The sequence below is a fragment of the Oncorhynchus masou genome, chromosome 5 (assembly GCF_036934945.1).
Source record: "Oncorhynchus masou masou isolate Uvic2021 chromosome 5, UVic_Omas_1.1, whole genome shotgun sequence".
Lineage (NCBI taxonomy): Eukaryota > Metazoa > Chordata > Actinopteri > Salmoniformes > Salmonidae > Oncorhynchus > Oncorhynchus masou.
Window position 1 is genome coordinate 56,763,652 of NC_088216.1, and position 14,239 is coordinate 56,777,890.

Consider the following 14,239-nt stretch of genomic DNA (forward strand, 5'->3'; position numbering starts at 1 on the left):
TGTGGAAGACACATTTCAGTTGACGGCATTCAGTTGTACAACTGATTTGGACTTACCCTTTCTTTCCCCTTAAATAGCTGCATGTTTGACTTTGCTCCATTTATTCCATTCCAGCCATTAATGAGTCTGTCTTCCTATTGCTCCTCTCACCAGCCTCCACTGGCATGTAGCCTACTCCCCTCCTGAAAAAAAGGAAATGAAATCACGCTTATGCTTACTGAGGCATGGAAGGCAGTAGTTCGAACAGTTTTGTGTACAACATTAAGTTTTTAGGCTAGACTAATGAACAGACAGAGCCGATCTAGGAGGGGGAAGTGTAGTGGCAACAGAGCACTCAGCACAACAGCTACATAGGCAGCACTCAGCTATGTAGAGAAAAATCCTGCACAAACGCAGAAATATCCATAGTTTCAGGATGTGCTAATTGGGATACAGAAACTCTATCAGTAGCCACTCCATTAATGTAAACAGGGCTGAATTTTTCGGGAACAATAATAACTGCGCGCGGTTGTGCGAGGCGAGGCAAAGGTTGAAGATAAAATATACAGCATTTTTGACCTAGGGCAAAGGCTTCGTACAAACCTCAGGTTTATACCTGAGGTTTAGGAGTGACATAAACTAAATAAATCGGTGCATATGGTTTTATAACAACAATACTACACTGCTGTCTAGATGTTGAACAGCCAAACAGGTATCATATTCTCTGTGACGTTCTTCAAACATCCGAAGACCCGAGGTAGGAGACAAAGATGTTGGGAATCCTCTATATACAAAAAGCAGCATAGTACCAGAGGATCACTGATGGGAGAATGGAATGTTTGGGGCCTAAAACATAGTTTCCTCTCATGCATTTTCCAGTAAGTGATTTTGGACCATACAAATACAAACAAAAGTCTGATTAAGTCTGCTTGTGCACACTAGTTTCCATTCCCATTAGATTGCACTGATGAAAGATTTTTTTTTGTTTTCTTTCTAGAACATTTTTCATTTATGCAATATGTAATTGTGGCTGTTGTATTGTATACTGGCAACAATAAGTAACAGCTAGCAACAATTAAAAAGTGACTTTTGGAATTCACTATCAAAATAAAAGCCCCCCAAAAAACCTCTTGATTTGAGTGTCCCTGTTTTGAGCACATGGGATGTGTCTCAGAGTTGGAGTGCCGATCTAATTATGACTGTATCAGGTTCCCTTGTCAATGTAATTTTATCCACTGTGGTCTATAAGGGTTAAAATAGTCAAAGTAAAAGCTAGGCAGATTCTGGTCCCAGTACCCTGCCCTGAACCTTAGTCACTGTTGGAGCCGGCCACCACACTGTACTTTACCTTGCACCTTAGAGACTGTTGCCCTACGTACATGGACATAGTCATTGAACACTGGTCACTTTAATAATGTTTACATACTGTTTCACCCACTTTATATGTATATACTGTATTCTAGTCATGGCTCATCCTATATACCTTATTTTAGAAAATTATTCTGGGTAATGTATTTTTACAAATGTATTTGTAAGTATTACTGTTGTTGCTAGAAACCAACCAATAAACTTTGATTTGGTCTAAAATTACTACAATAGTCCAAATAAAAACTAGGCAGGTTGTTGTCTTTGGCTGTGTTTACACAGGCAGCCCAATTCTGATATTTTTTCCCACTAATTGGTCATTTGACAATCACATCAGGTCGTTTCATATCAGATCTTTTTCAGATCTAATTGTGCAAAATATCCACGTTTGGCTTACTCTGTAAACGCAGCCTACAATGATTAGAATAGATCAAATCATTAAAGTAAAATTCGAGTCAGAGATTTTATTTTGAAGTTTATAACGGAAGTGATCGGCTGTGTCTTCACTGCTGCTAGGTCCACACCAATTTTTTCTCTCAAATTTGTCAGCTTTCGCGAATGGTTTGCATTCTCTTCTACATATTAAGGTTTGTACGAGACTAAAGGTAATATCTTGCAGTTTTGAACGATGACTATTCACCGATCAGTGTGGTTAAGTATTTAATGACTTATTCACAGCATTGTCTTTGTGTGTCTGGAGATGATGAGTAGCGTTAGCTAGCTAACGTTAGCTAGCTTGCCGTAATTGATGCTGAGGAGGCCAGCCAGGTAACGTTACTGTTAGCCAGCTAGCAAGCAAGATTTACCATTGTTGTCTGTAAAGTCATTAATGCCACAACGGCTCTGTCATCTCGCAGCAAAAGAGAAACAAGAATGTTTTCATCTGTCAGTAGTGTTAATGGTGACACAGCAAATTTGGAATCAAATGACCACATTAGGCTACAGCTGCTTTATCCCAGACATCTGTCAAATCAGCACCCAACTGCTCTCCACATCTGACAGTGAAGAGTCGTCGAATGAGGACCAGTAAACACTGATCAGGGCCTTGATTATATTCTAGGTAATGGCGTTGAAGCAGGGTTAGCGCCCTTTCGATGATAATGTTAATACAATATTACTTCAATATTTGTCACATTTTAGGTAAATTGACTTAAAATACTGTAGTTATTTTTCCTTTTTCTCCTTTCCAGGTATTAGACTCATGGGCTCAAAAAGGAGAAGGGCTACGTCCCCCTCTAGTAGTGTCAGTGGGGGGGACTTTGACGATGGACAGCCTTCATCCTCAGCATCTTCGGTAGGTCGGAAAAGGAGAAGAACCTCAAATATTCCCACTGTTGATCCAGTAAGTTCAGTTAACAGCTTTTTTGTGTGTGGAAACGTTGCATTCCGATTCAAATATATTGTGTGTACTCAACTTCTCTGGTAATGCCTTTCGGGTTTAATGTCTTCCCCCAAAAATTAATGATTGAATTTTGTGAACTTTAAATCCACAGTCACAAGTCAAACCCATGTGTAGTTTTTGAGTGTTCATAAACATTGTTGTTTCCTGTATTGTTTTGTATTCATCCACTATGTTTTGCCTCCAGATTGCAGTATGCCATGAATTGTACAACACAATCAGAGATTATAAGGATGACCAGGGAAGAATGTTATGTGAGCTGTTCATAAGAGCACCCAAGAGACGGTAACGAGGATGGTTAACAAATAATGGGTCAAAAAAAAGAGTTTCCACTACTACGAACATAAGCCTCATTAAATTAACTTATCTATTGTGTTTTCTGTGTTGAAGAAATCAATCGGATTACTATGACGTTGTGACTCAGCCTATTGACATGATGAAGATCCAGCAGAAGCTGAAGATGGAGGAGTACGATGATGTGGAGCAGATAACGGCTGACTTTCAGCTCTTATTCAACAATGCAAAGGCATACTACAAGGTAATTTATCTCTCCATGTATTAACAAACACATTTACTGGATTCTTTAGGTGAGACAAATCATGTTTACAAGGCATGTTTTGTATGAAGGAGTTTTCATTAAATGCCTCGTCTCGGGCCTAAATCCTGGAGTTAACCAAATTAAAGGGAATGTGTTGCATGTCTGTAGTCGGATTCTCCAGAGTACAGAGCAGCCTGTAAGCTGTGGGACCTCTACCTGCGTACTAAGAATGAGTTTGTTCAGCGGGGGGATTATGATGACGATGATGAGGACGGGGACGATGCACAAAATAATCCTGGAGGGTCAAATGAGGATGAGGTAACACCAGTACTTCCGATGTAGCATGACAATTATTTTATTACATGATGACTAACCTGTCACACATGTAGTACATGTAAACCCTCAAAACATAGCACAACATGGCAAATAAATGGAAGATATCTGTTCACTCTGTTGAACTGTAAGTGTTTCTTATGACTGTGTTTTACTTTGAATGACAGAATGCACCCAATTGCCTGAAGGAGGTCCTTGAGCAGCTGCTGGATGCTGTGGTGACATTCTCCGAGCCCTCAGGGCATCTCGTCAGTGATCTATTCCAGAAACTGCCCTCTAAAGTGGTAATAGAACAATTATCTCCGAAACTGTGGCCTTTGCATATTTTTGTGATTTCATATTTATATATTATACAGTTTGATTTATTTCCCCTCAGCAATACCCAGACTATTATGCCATAATAAAGGACCCAATAGATCTGAAAATCATTGCCCAGAAGATACAGGTATGCCACCCAACCATCTGACTGAATGTACTGTAAGGGGTTAAAGTAACACTGCGGTGTGCGTACAGTATATCACTGGTCTATTCATTTTTTTAGATGAGCCACTACAGAAGTGTTGGTGCCATGGCAAAAGACATAGATCTTCTGGCTAAGAATGCCAAAATGTACAATGAGCCTGGGTCACAAGTCTTTAAGGTATGCTGTCCTCACATTCAGAATTGAGTCAGAATTCTATGTCAGTTTTGTTTGTTATAACTCTCTCATTCTTATTCATTTAAGGATGCCAACACCATCAAAAAGGTATTTGCACAGAGAAAGACAGAAATTGAGCATGCTGAGCCAATCAAGTCCAGTATTCGCATCAGGCAAGTAACACCATAGACATGGTAGAAAGTAGACTTTACGAGTCAAACAAACAACATGCAACATTTAGAAGCATTTTTCCATGAGTTAAACAGCTGTGTGTGTGTCAGGAACAGAAGGTCAGCCCAGGGAGACCGACTCTCAGCTATTACCATGGCTCTTCAGTATGATAGTGATGACGATGGCATTCTGGCTGGTACGTCTCACTGGTCTTCACTTCACTAATTTAGCTGTTTTGGAGGAACATATAAGAACAGAGGGACATTGCAGTGCAAAGTAAACTGGTGTATGAGGGTTTGTCAGAATACTTCGGACTTCATCTGTCTGAATCAGTTGTCTCTCATTGCCCAGGGTCTGTCCACTATGACGAGGGGGAGTCAGAGGCAGAGAGCATGCACCACAGCATGGACATGAGTAACCCCATTTTCCAGTTGTACGAGGCTGTGCGTGGCGGCAGGAACAGCCAGGGCCAACTCATCTCCGAGCCCTTCCTCCAGCTGCCCTCCAGGAAAGACTACCCAGACTACTTCCAGCAGATCAGCCAGCCCATCTCCCTGCACCAGATTAGGTAGGCCAGCCATTGGAAGGACCTCTGCTAAATAAATGGCAGATTGTGCTGTTCCACAAAATAGGTTATTTGAAACAAATTCATGCAAGTGTGATTTACGTAATCTGGCCTTCAAGATGTACACTACCGGTCAAAGGTTTTAGAACACCTTCTCATTCAAGGGTTTTTCTTTATTGTTTACTATTTTCTACATTGTATAATAATAGTGAAGACATCAAAACTATGAAATAACATATATGGAATCAAATAAGTGTTAAACAAATCAAAATAAATTTTATATTTGAGATTCTTCAAAGTTGCCACCCTTTGCCTTGATGACAGCTTTGCACACTCATGGCATTCTCTCAACCAGCTTCACCTGGAATGCTTTTCCAACAGTCTTGAAGGAGTTCCCACATATGCTGAGCACTTGTTGGCTGTTTTTTCTTCACTCTGTGGTGAACTCATTCCAGACCATCTCAATTTGGTTGAGGTCGGGGGATTGTGGAGGTCAGGTCATCTGATGCAGCACTCCATCTCTCTCCTTGGTAAAATAGTCCTTACACAGCCTGGAGGTGTGTTGGGTCATTGACAACAAATGATAGTCCCACCAAGCCCAAACCAGATGGGATGGCGTATCGCTGCAGAATGCTGTGGTAGTCATGCTGGTTAAGTGTGCCTTGAATTCTAAATAAATCACATACACTGTCAAATGCAAAGCACCCCCACACCATAACACCTCACCCATGCTTTACGGTGGGAAATACACATGCGGAGATCATCCGTTCACCCAAACCGTGTCTCACAAGGACACGGCGGTTGGAACCAAAAATCTCCAATTTGGACTCCAGACAAAAGGACACATTTCCACCGGTCTAATGTCAATTGCTTGTGTTTCTTGGCCCAAGCAAGTCTCTTCTTCTTATTGGTGTCCTTTATTAGTGGTTTCTTTGACCTTGTAGAAAGTTGACCATGAAGGCCTAATTCACGCAGTCTCCTCTGAACTGTTGATGTTGAGATGTGTCTGTTACTTGAACTCTGTGACGCATTTATTTGGGCTGCAATTTCTGAGGCTGGTCACTCTAATGAACTTGTCCTCTGCAGCAGAGGTAACTCTGGGTCTTTCATTCCTGTGGCGGACCTCATGAGAGCCAGTTTCATTATAGCGGTTGATGATTTTTGCGACTTCACTTGAAGACATTTTCAAAGTTCTTGAAATGTTCCGTATTGACTGACATTCATGTCTTAAAGTAATGATGGACTGTCATTTCTCTTTGCTTATTTGAGCTGTTCGTGCCATAATATGGACTTGGTCTTTTACCAAATAGGGATATCTTCTTGTCACAACACAAGTGATTGGTTCAAACGCATTAAAAAGGAAAGAAATTCCACAATTAACTTTTAACAAGCCACACCTGTTAATTGAAATGCATTCCAGGTTACTACCTCATGAAGCTGGTTGACAGAATGCCAAGAGTGTGCAAAGCTGTCATCAAGTGAAAGGGTGGCTATTTTAAGAATCTCAAATATAAAAAATAAATGTTGATTTGTTTAACACTTTTTTTGGTTACTACATGATTCCATATGTGTTATTTTATAGTTTTGATGTCTTCACTATCATTCTAAAATGTAGAAAATAGTAAAAATTAAGAAAAACCCTTGAATGAGTAGGTGTTCTAAAACTCAGTAGGTGTTCTAAAATGTCTTGAACATTTTATTCGGGCTTCATCATTTTCTCATCAGTTGCTCTATGTTTTGTGTGGCATGACATGACATGAGCTGTACAGTGTATTTCTACTCTATCATTTTCCAAATCTGAGAGCTCTTAATTCCCCACACACAGGAACAAGATGAAGAACAACGAGTATGAGAGTGTTGATCAGCTAGACGCCGACCTCACTCTGATGTTTGAGAACGCCAAGCGCTACAATGTGCCTCATTCCTCTATCTATAAGCGTGTGTTGAAACTCCAGCACATTCAGCAGGTCAGTGGGTGTATGAGTTGCCAATGCTGAAACTCAAGTTCAAACCCAAGCTCTGCTGTAGTTGTGTATTAGCATCTGTATGGTTTTTAATGGGCTGTAAATTATCCTATGGTGATTATTGGGTGTAGCATTGCTGGAGTATTAACTAACAATGAGATGGTACTGCTGCTTAGGCAATCTGGTCTCTCAGGCCTCTCTGGTGTTATAGGTCCCAGACATTAAAAACCGTGTTTTTCATCAAATTGGATGATATTTGAATGGAACCAGTTCAAAGTAGTATGAAAACTGACTGTAGCTGGTACTTTGATCAAGTTTGATCATAAAGTTACTGGTCCCCTCCCTATGTGCCAAACACTTGGATTCAGGAGGCATTACCAAGGATTTACTTCCGGCTTTATGCAACGTCATATAAAGGTAGCGTCTTATCGTCTTAACTCATTTAAATATGTACCGCCTTAAAACCGGCATCACATGTGCGCCTACGCAGAACATACAACCAAAGATACTGGTAACCTTTAATCTGTGGTGTGACTGTTAGCTAGCAATCTACTTACCAGCATGCCGTCAAAAGCACACTGTGTTGTGACTGGATTCCATGGTGTTCGGGTGGACAGGCTGCACCGAAAATTGTGATCATGTCACGCGTGTGCAGTGCACATTTAGTGTGAAGTTACTTTATCAGTTGGGGAGAACATTCGATAGGTCTTGCCAGGAAGCTAATCCTGAAGACGGATTCTGTACCATCATTGACAGTGGATCTTGCAAGCGCTGACCATGATGTGAGTATTAGAGTTTGATGAGTCTGACACAGTAGCCAACATTTAGGGGGGGATCGCGGGTCTAACGTTAGATAATTCGGCTGTGGCTGCTTTGACTTGTGAATGATATATTTTCCATAACACACCTAACAGTCACTATATGGTTTTGGTTTTTCCATCCCTAAGCATCCAACATTGAGTCTTAGAACTGCCAGCGCACAGCTGGTACGAAGGAAGGTTGTCCACTAAGGAGTTACGGTGTGTATAGTATTTGTAATTTACCCCTGAAAATCACATTTTGCCATTCCACTGTGTTGGTTGTTGTCTTACAGGCTAATTTCCTTTCCATTTGTCTTTCCACTATCATCAAGCTGTCATGATAGACATTTTAGAAAATTCAACATCCACTCCCTCTGCACAGCTTCCCAGGCAACCACTGCATCAGGAATGCTGTAATTCAAAATCAGCTTTCCCAAGGCAAAGAATGGGGGTATGCTGTGAAGCCTGTGAAGACAGACCCAACATACTGTAAGTCATAGTTATTCATTTAAAATCAATTGAGCATTTCAGGCATAAAAAAGTTTCAAAAAAGGTGCACGACCAAATATTGCATATATCAAATTCAGTACTTCAAAAACACCAAAAAACACATTGTAGAATGAGTAGATCACTTCATCAATGAATTTATAGCATTATAAATCAGAACAGTATATTAAAGGACATTTAAATTCACTACCCATTTAACAAAAATGTATTTTTTCAAAAACAATACAGGCGACGTAGACAGGCTCCTGGATCTCCTCTTCAACGAGGTCATCCTTGAACCAGCGCTGTATGTGGGGAAGCTGTGTGAGCTGTCCATCCCAGGACCTCTGTCTGCCCAGTGTGAGAGGCCTGACAAGGAGGCCATGGTTGAATTTGTCTCCCGCTTCAATCTTGTGGGTGACTTAAGCCTGCTTAATTGAAGCGTGGTACATGGGTCCCCGTCCTCTCACGATTCCTATCAATCTCTGTAGTTGGTTGTATTGCCTAAAGCCTAAGTAATTCACTTGTACATATGTTTTTTTCAAGCATTCGGTCGGGAGTGTTACAAATTGCACAAATCACTGGGTCCTACACACTGTAGGGCGGGTGACTAAATTAGGCTTATGGCTCTAATACTTTATGTTATGTCAAATGATGTCTCACCATTATTTCTCGCCTTTATTTCTCATGAGTGTTCATGTTGATCAATATTTAGGCAATGCTGGCCTATTGTAAATAAATAAATGTCTGATCAATGTGTACAATTCTGAACATATTGTCATTTATATATAATGCTAATGCAGAGGCACCAATAAATTGTACAGTACACTTATTGTATGCTGTTTTCATGTAATTACTAATTATTGTGAAGAAGCGTATCAGTGAACTTTATTCTGTAATTATTTACAAAACAATAGAAATGCAATTGTGTATTGCTGCTGTTTGTCGGATATCCAACAGTCCATGATCAGCTCTGTTGACCATGAGAGCATTTTGCAGGGAAAATGGTTTGAGGCATCCCACTGGGCACCGATGTCAATTCAACGAATATTCCATGTTGGTTCAACGTCATGTCATTGAAATTACATGGAAACAACGTTGATTCAACCAGTGTGTGCCCAGTGGGATACTATTTAGGCTCGGGATGACATGTGACCCATTGTTTATCTTGTCATCAATGACATGTCCCATTATTTACCTTGTTACCTGTGACCAATGACCACAAGGTTGTTTCAAAGAACTGTCAGTCAAGGCGAGCTCATGAATATAAGCTCCTCGCCCATTCAGCCTGTTCTTTCAGGCTTCCTGATAGTTGAGAGAAGGTACAATTTCTTCAAATCTGAGCTTGCTTTTTAATAGTGTAAAAATATTATGGGTGATGTTTTGGTCATTCAAAGGCTATTTTTACTTGGGAAATAGGATGACTGTACGGGACCTTTAAACATGGATTAGGTCTGACTCACTGTCTCTGTCTGTACGGGACCTTTAAACATGGATTAGGTCTGACTCACTGTCTCTGTCTGTAAGGGACCTTTAAACATGGATTAGGTCTGACTCACTGTCTCTGTCTGTACGGGACCTTTAAACATGGATTAGGTCTGACTCACTGTCTCTGTCTGTACGGGACCTTTAAACATGGATTAGGTCTGACTCACTGTCTCTGTCTGTACGGGACCTTTAAACATGGATTAGGTCTGACTCACTGTCTCTGTCTGTACGGGACCTTTAAACATGGATTAGGTCTGACTCACTACGGGACCTTTAAACTCTGACTCTGTCTCTGTCTGTACTGTCTCTGTCTGTACGGGACCTTTAAACATGGATTAGGTCTGACTCACTGTCTCTGTCTGTACGGGACCTTTAAACATGGATTAGGTCTGACTCACTGTCTCTGTCTGTACGGGACCTTTAAACATGGATTAGGTCTGACTCACTGTCTCCTTCTGTCTTTAAACATGGATTGTCTGTCTCTGTAAGGGACCTTTAAACATGGATTAGGTCTGACTCACTGTCTCTGTCTGTACGGGACCTTTAAACATGGATTAGGTCTGACTCACTGTCTCTGTCTGACCTTTAAACATGGATTAGGGGACCTTTAAACATGGATTAGGTCTGACTCACTGTCTCTGTCTGTACGGGACCTTTAAACATGGATTAGGTCTGACTCACTGTCTCTGTCTGTAAGGGACCTTTAAACATGGATTAGGTCTGACTCACTGTCTCTGTCTGTAAGGGACCTTTAAACATGGATTAGGTCTGACTCACTGTCTGTCTGTACGGGACCTTTAAACATGGATTAGGTCTGTCTCTGTCTGTAAGGGACCTTTAAACATGGATTAGGTCTGACTCACTGTCTGTCTGTACGGGACCTTTAAACATGGATAAGGTCTGACTCACTGTCTCTGTCTGTACGGGACCTTTAAACATGGATTAGGTCTGACTCACTGTCTCTGTCTGTACGGGACCTTTAAACATGGATTAGGTCTGACTCTGTCTGTATGGGACCTTTAAACATGGATTAGGTCTGACTCACACCTGTGTTACTATGCAATAGTGTCTTGGGCAGTGTTCTCTATGTACTGTACTTGGTTGCAATCATTTATTTGGTGGATAGTTGCATGTTGTACTTATCAAAATATAGATGAAATGGTGGACCTGCCAAACCATGATGGCTCTTATGTCTGTGAGTGCACTACTTTTGTGTAAGTGGAGATATGTTAGAGAGAGATGGGGAGAGTTAGAGGTGGTAGTTTATATTCATGAACGTGTGGGAGGAAGAGCAGCTGGTTGATATGTGTGTGTGTGTGTGTGTGTGTGTGGTTTTCGTAGCTAAAGAGAACAGAGCTATTGAGGAGGGAGGACGACAGCATGGATGGGGACAGCATGCTCTCTTCTACCATGTCTGATACTGGCAGCACAAAGAGGAAGAGGTACGCACTACTTATTTAACCTTCTCAGCAGAGGTAATAGTAAATGCCAGGCTCCTTCTGCAAAAAAAAAGTCACTGTACTTTTGGTTTATAAAATTATTGTTTTGGCCACAATATCATTGCATTGTTTTTTATTGATCCTTCAAGGCAATGTTTCCTTCTTTTAACTAACCCACATCCCTGTGACCACCAGCCATAAGAAAAACACCAAGAAGAACCGGATGAAGGCCCTGTACTCCGCAGTGACGGAGGCCCGGGAGATGGGCACAGGCCGGAGGCTCTGTGAGCTCTTCATGGTCAAGCCTTCCAAGAAGGACTACCCGGACTATTACAAGATCATCCTGGAGCCCGTGGACCTGAGGATCATCGACCACAACATCCGCTCTGAGAAGTACATGACTGAGGACGCTCTGCTGGAGGACATGAAGCTCATGTTCCGCAACGCACGCCACTACAATGAGGAGGGCTCACAGGTGATGGGCCAACAGGGGTCAGACACAGGGCAACGAAATGTGCTTACTAGATTATTTAGCAGTAACGTACTAGTGTCTTACCTTTAATCATGAATCATGATTTCTAAGATAGAAACTACATTTCCATAATGTCAGCAGTATGCAGTGTAGCAACTATGTCTTTGGCTCTAAATGCCCCTCAATTTTGCCACTGAACACTTGGCGTTGTTCCAGGTCTATAACGATGCCAACGTCCTGGAGAAAGTCATAAAAGACAAACGGAGGGATCTTGGCCCAACGCCTGACGATGATGACATGTCACCAAAGTTGAAAATAAGTGCGTTGCTGACATTTTGGCTTAAATAATTCAGATACAGTACATGGATGTCATTTTAGTCTAGTAATTTCGCATTATCACTTCATCCCCAAAATAATAATACACACACCCCCTCTGTAATTCCAGGGAAGAGTGGCATCACGCCTAAGAAGTCCAAGTACCTGACCCCCCTGCAGCAGAAGCTGAACGAGCTGTACGAGGCGGTGAAGAACTTCACAGACAAGCGTGGCCGCCGCCTCAGCACCATCTTCCTACGGCTTCCATCACGCGCTGAACTGCCCAACTACTACATCGCCATCAAGAAGCCCGTGGACATGGAAAAGGTCAGGAGCCACATGCTGGCCAACAAGTACCAGGATGTAGATGCACTGGTGGAGGACCTGGTGCTGATGTTCAACAACGCCTGCACCTACAACGAGCCAGAGTCTCTGATCTACCGCGACGCTCTTGTGCTGCACCGTGTTCTGCTGGAGACTCGCCGGGACCTGGAGGGAGGCGAGGACGCCCATGTGCCCGACGTGGCCCGCCTCATCCAGGAGCTCATCCGTAGCCTCTTCGTCTCTGTGCTTGGTCACCAGGATGACGAGGGGCGTTGCTACAGCGACTCGCTGGCTGAGATCCCCGCTACTGACCCCAGCAGCCCCGACAGACCGCCACTCAACTTTGAGATCATCAGAGCTAATGTGGACCGGGGACGCTACAAGAGACTGGACGTGTTCCAGGATCACATGTTTGAGGTGCTGGAGAAGGCCAGGCGCATGCACAGGTGGGGCACAATTAGGAAACAGTGTTTGCCATTTTCTCTTTTATTTTCTATCTGCAATATTTGGGTAATCAACCATAGAGCTAATTTCTGTGCATTTAACAGTTAGAACATCCTATGGGATATTTGAAGTATGTGATTGTCACTCCAGGACAGACTCTGAGATCTTTGAGGATGCGGTGGAGCTGCAGCAGTTCTTCATCCGGATCCGAGATGAGCTGTGTAAGAATGGAGAGATCCTGCTCACCCCCGCCCTCAGCTACACCTCCAAACACTTGCACAGTGACGTGGAGAAGGAGAAGAAGGAGAAGCTGCCCAAGGAGATAGAGGAGGACAAGCTCAAGAGGGAGGAGGAGAAAAAAGGTATGCTCTCACTGACACTCTGAACCTAGCAACTTGTAGCAAGGCAGATAGATATACCTATTCCACCAATCAAAGCAGTGTCCAACAACAGTTACCCAGTGGCATCAGTTATAGGGCTTTAGTCATCATTATGCCCCTATGAAATAGTATTTATTGACTGACTGATTAACTGATTTGAGTTGTGAACCCACAGAAGCTGAGAAGAGTGAGGACCCTGCTGGAGGGGCGTGGCAGTCTGGTCTCCAGCGTACCTACAGCCAGGACTGCAGCTTCAAAGACAGCATGTACCACGTGGGAGACTATGTGTACGTGGAGCCTGCTGAGCCCAACCTGCAGCCGCATATCGTCTGCATTGAGCGCCTGTGGCAGGATGATGCAGGTTGGTGGCTTTGCACAACCACTACTGAAAAGCATTAGTAGTGATTCTGTATTCTATTTACATTTTGTTGTGGAAATGCCCCGACTTGTCACATTCAATCATTCCTTTTGCTGTATCAATTGTGCTGTCCTTTTGTAATAGTATTGCTCTGTGTACTTCCCTCCCCATTCTAGGTGAGAAGTGGCTGTATGGCTGCTGGTTCTACAGGCCGAATGAAACCTTCCATCTCGCTACACGCAAGTTCCTGGAGAAGGAGGTCTTCAAGAGCGACTACTTCAACAAGATTCCTGTCAGCAAGATACTGGGCAAATGTGTTGTCATGTTTGTTAAGGTACTAAGCTCTTTTCTATTTCCATGTTCATGTTCCAGCTCTTTCTAATATGGTTGAAGCATAAAACTTTTCAAGTGAATCATTGGCCTTGGCTTTTTTTTTTGTAACTGATCCCAGGACTACTTTAAGCTTCACCCAGAGGGCTTCAGGGCAGACGATGTGTATGTCTGTGAGTCTCGCTACTCAGCCAAGACCAAGTCCTTCAAGAAGATCAAGATGTGGACCATGCCCCTGAGCTCCGTTAGGTTTGTCCCTCGGGGCGTACCGTTGCCTGTAGTCCGGGTTGCATCCATGTTTGCCCCTAAACAAGAAGAAGAGAAGCCTGCAGAGATACAAGAAGAGGGCAAAGCCTTGGACACTATGGATAAGGTGAGTGGTTAGAAAATATTGGGATGAGATTACATTGGATTAATATGTGATCCAACAGTGCAAACAAAGACAACCATAC

At 42.5% G+C, this 14,239-nt stretch overlaps 1 protein-coding gene across 1 annotated transcript in view; it reads left to right on the forward strand.

Moving 5' to 3' along the window:
- LOC135539922 (protein polybromo-1-like) overlaps window positions 1-14,239 on the forward strand; it is a 36,883-nt gene that overhangs the window by 19,029 nt on the left and 3,615 nt on the right. The window contains 19 exon segments of the mRNA XM_064966188.1: window positions 2,535-2,686; window positions 2,931-3,028; window positions 3,134-3,281; window positions 3,450-3,599; window positions 3,782-3,898; window positions 3,991-4,059; window positions 4,156-4,254; window positions 4,339-4,424; window positions 4,533-4,618; window positions 4,774-4,990; window positions 6,813-6,954; window positions 11,067-11,167; window positions 11,360-11,639; window positions 11,853-11,955; window positions 12,082-12,721; window positions 12,870-13,081; window positions 13,275-13,460; window positions 13,634-13,791; window positions 13,909-14,160. Of these exon segments, the coding sequence (XP_064822260.1) occupies window positions 2,535-2,686; window positions 2,931-3,028; window positions 3,134-3,281; window positions 3,450-3,599; window positions 3,782-3,898; window positions 3,991-4,059; window positions 4,156-4,254; window positions 4,339-4,424; window positions 4,533-4,618; window positions 4,774-4,990; window positions 6,813-6,954; window positions 11,067-11,167; window positions 11,360-11,639; window positions 11,853-11,955; window positions 12,082-12,721; window positions 12,870-13,081; window positions 13,275-13,460; window positions 13,634-13,791; window positions 13,909-14,160 (3,296 nt within the window).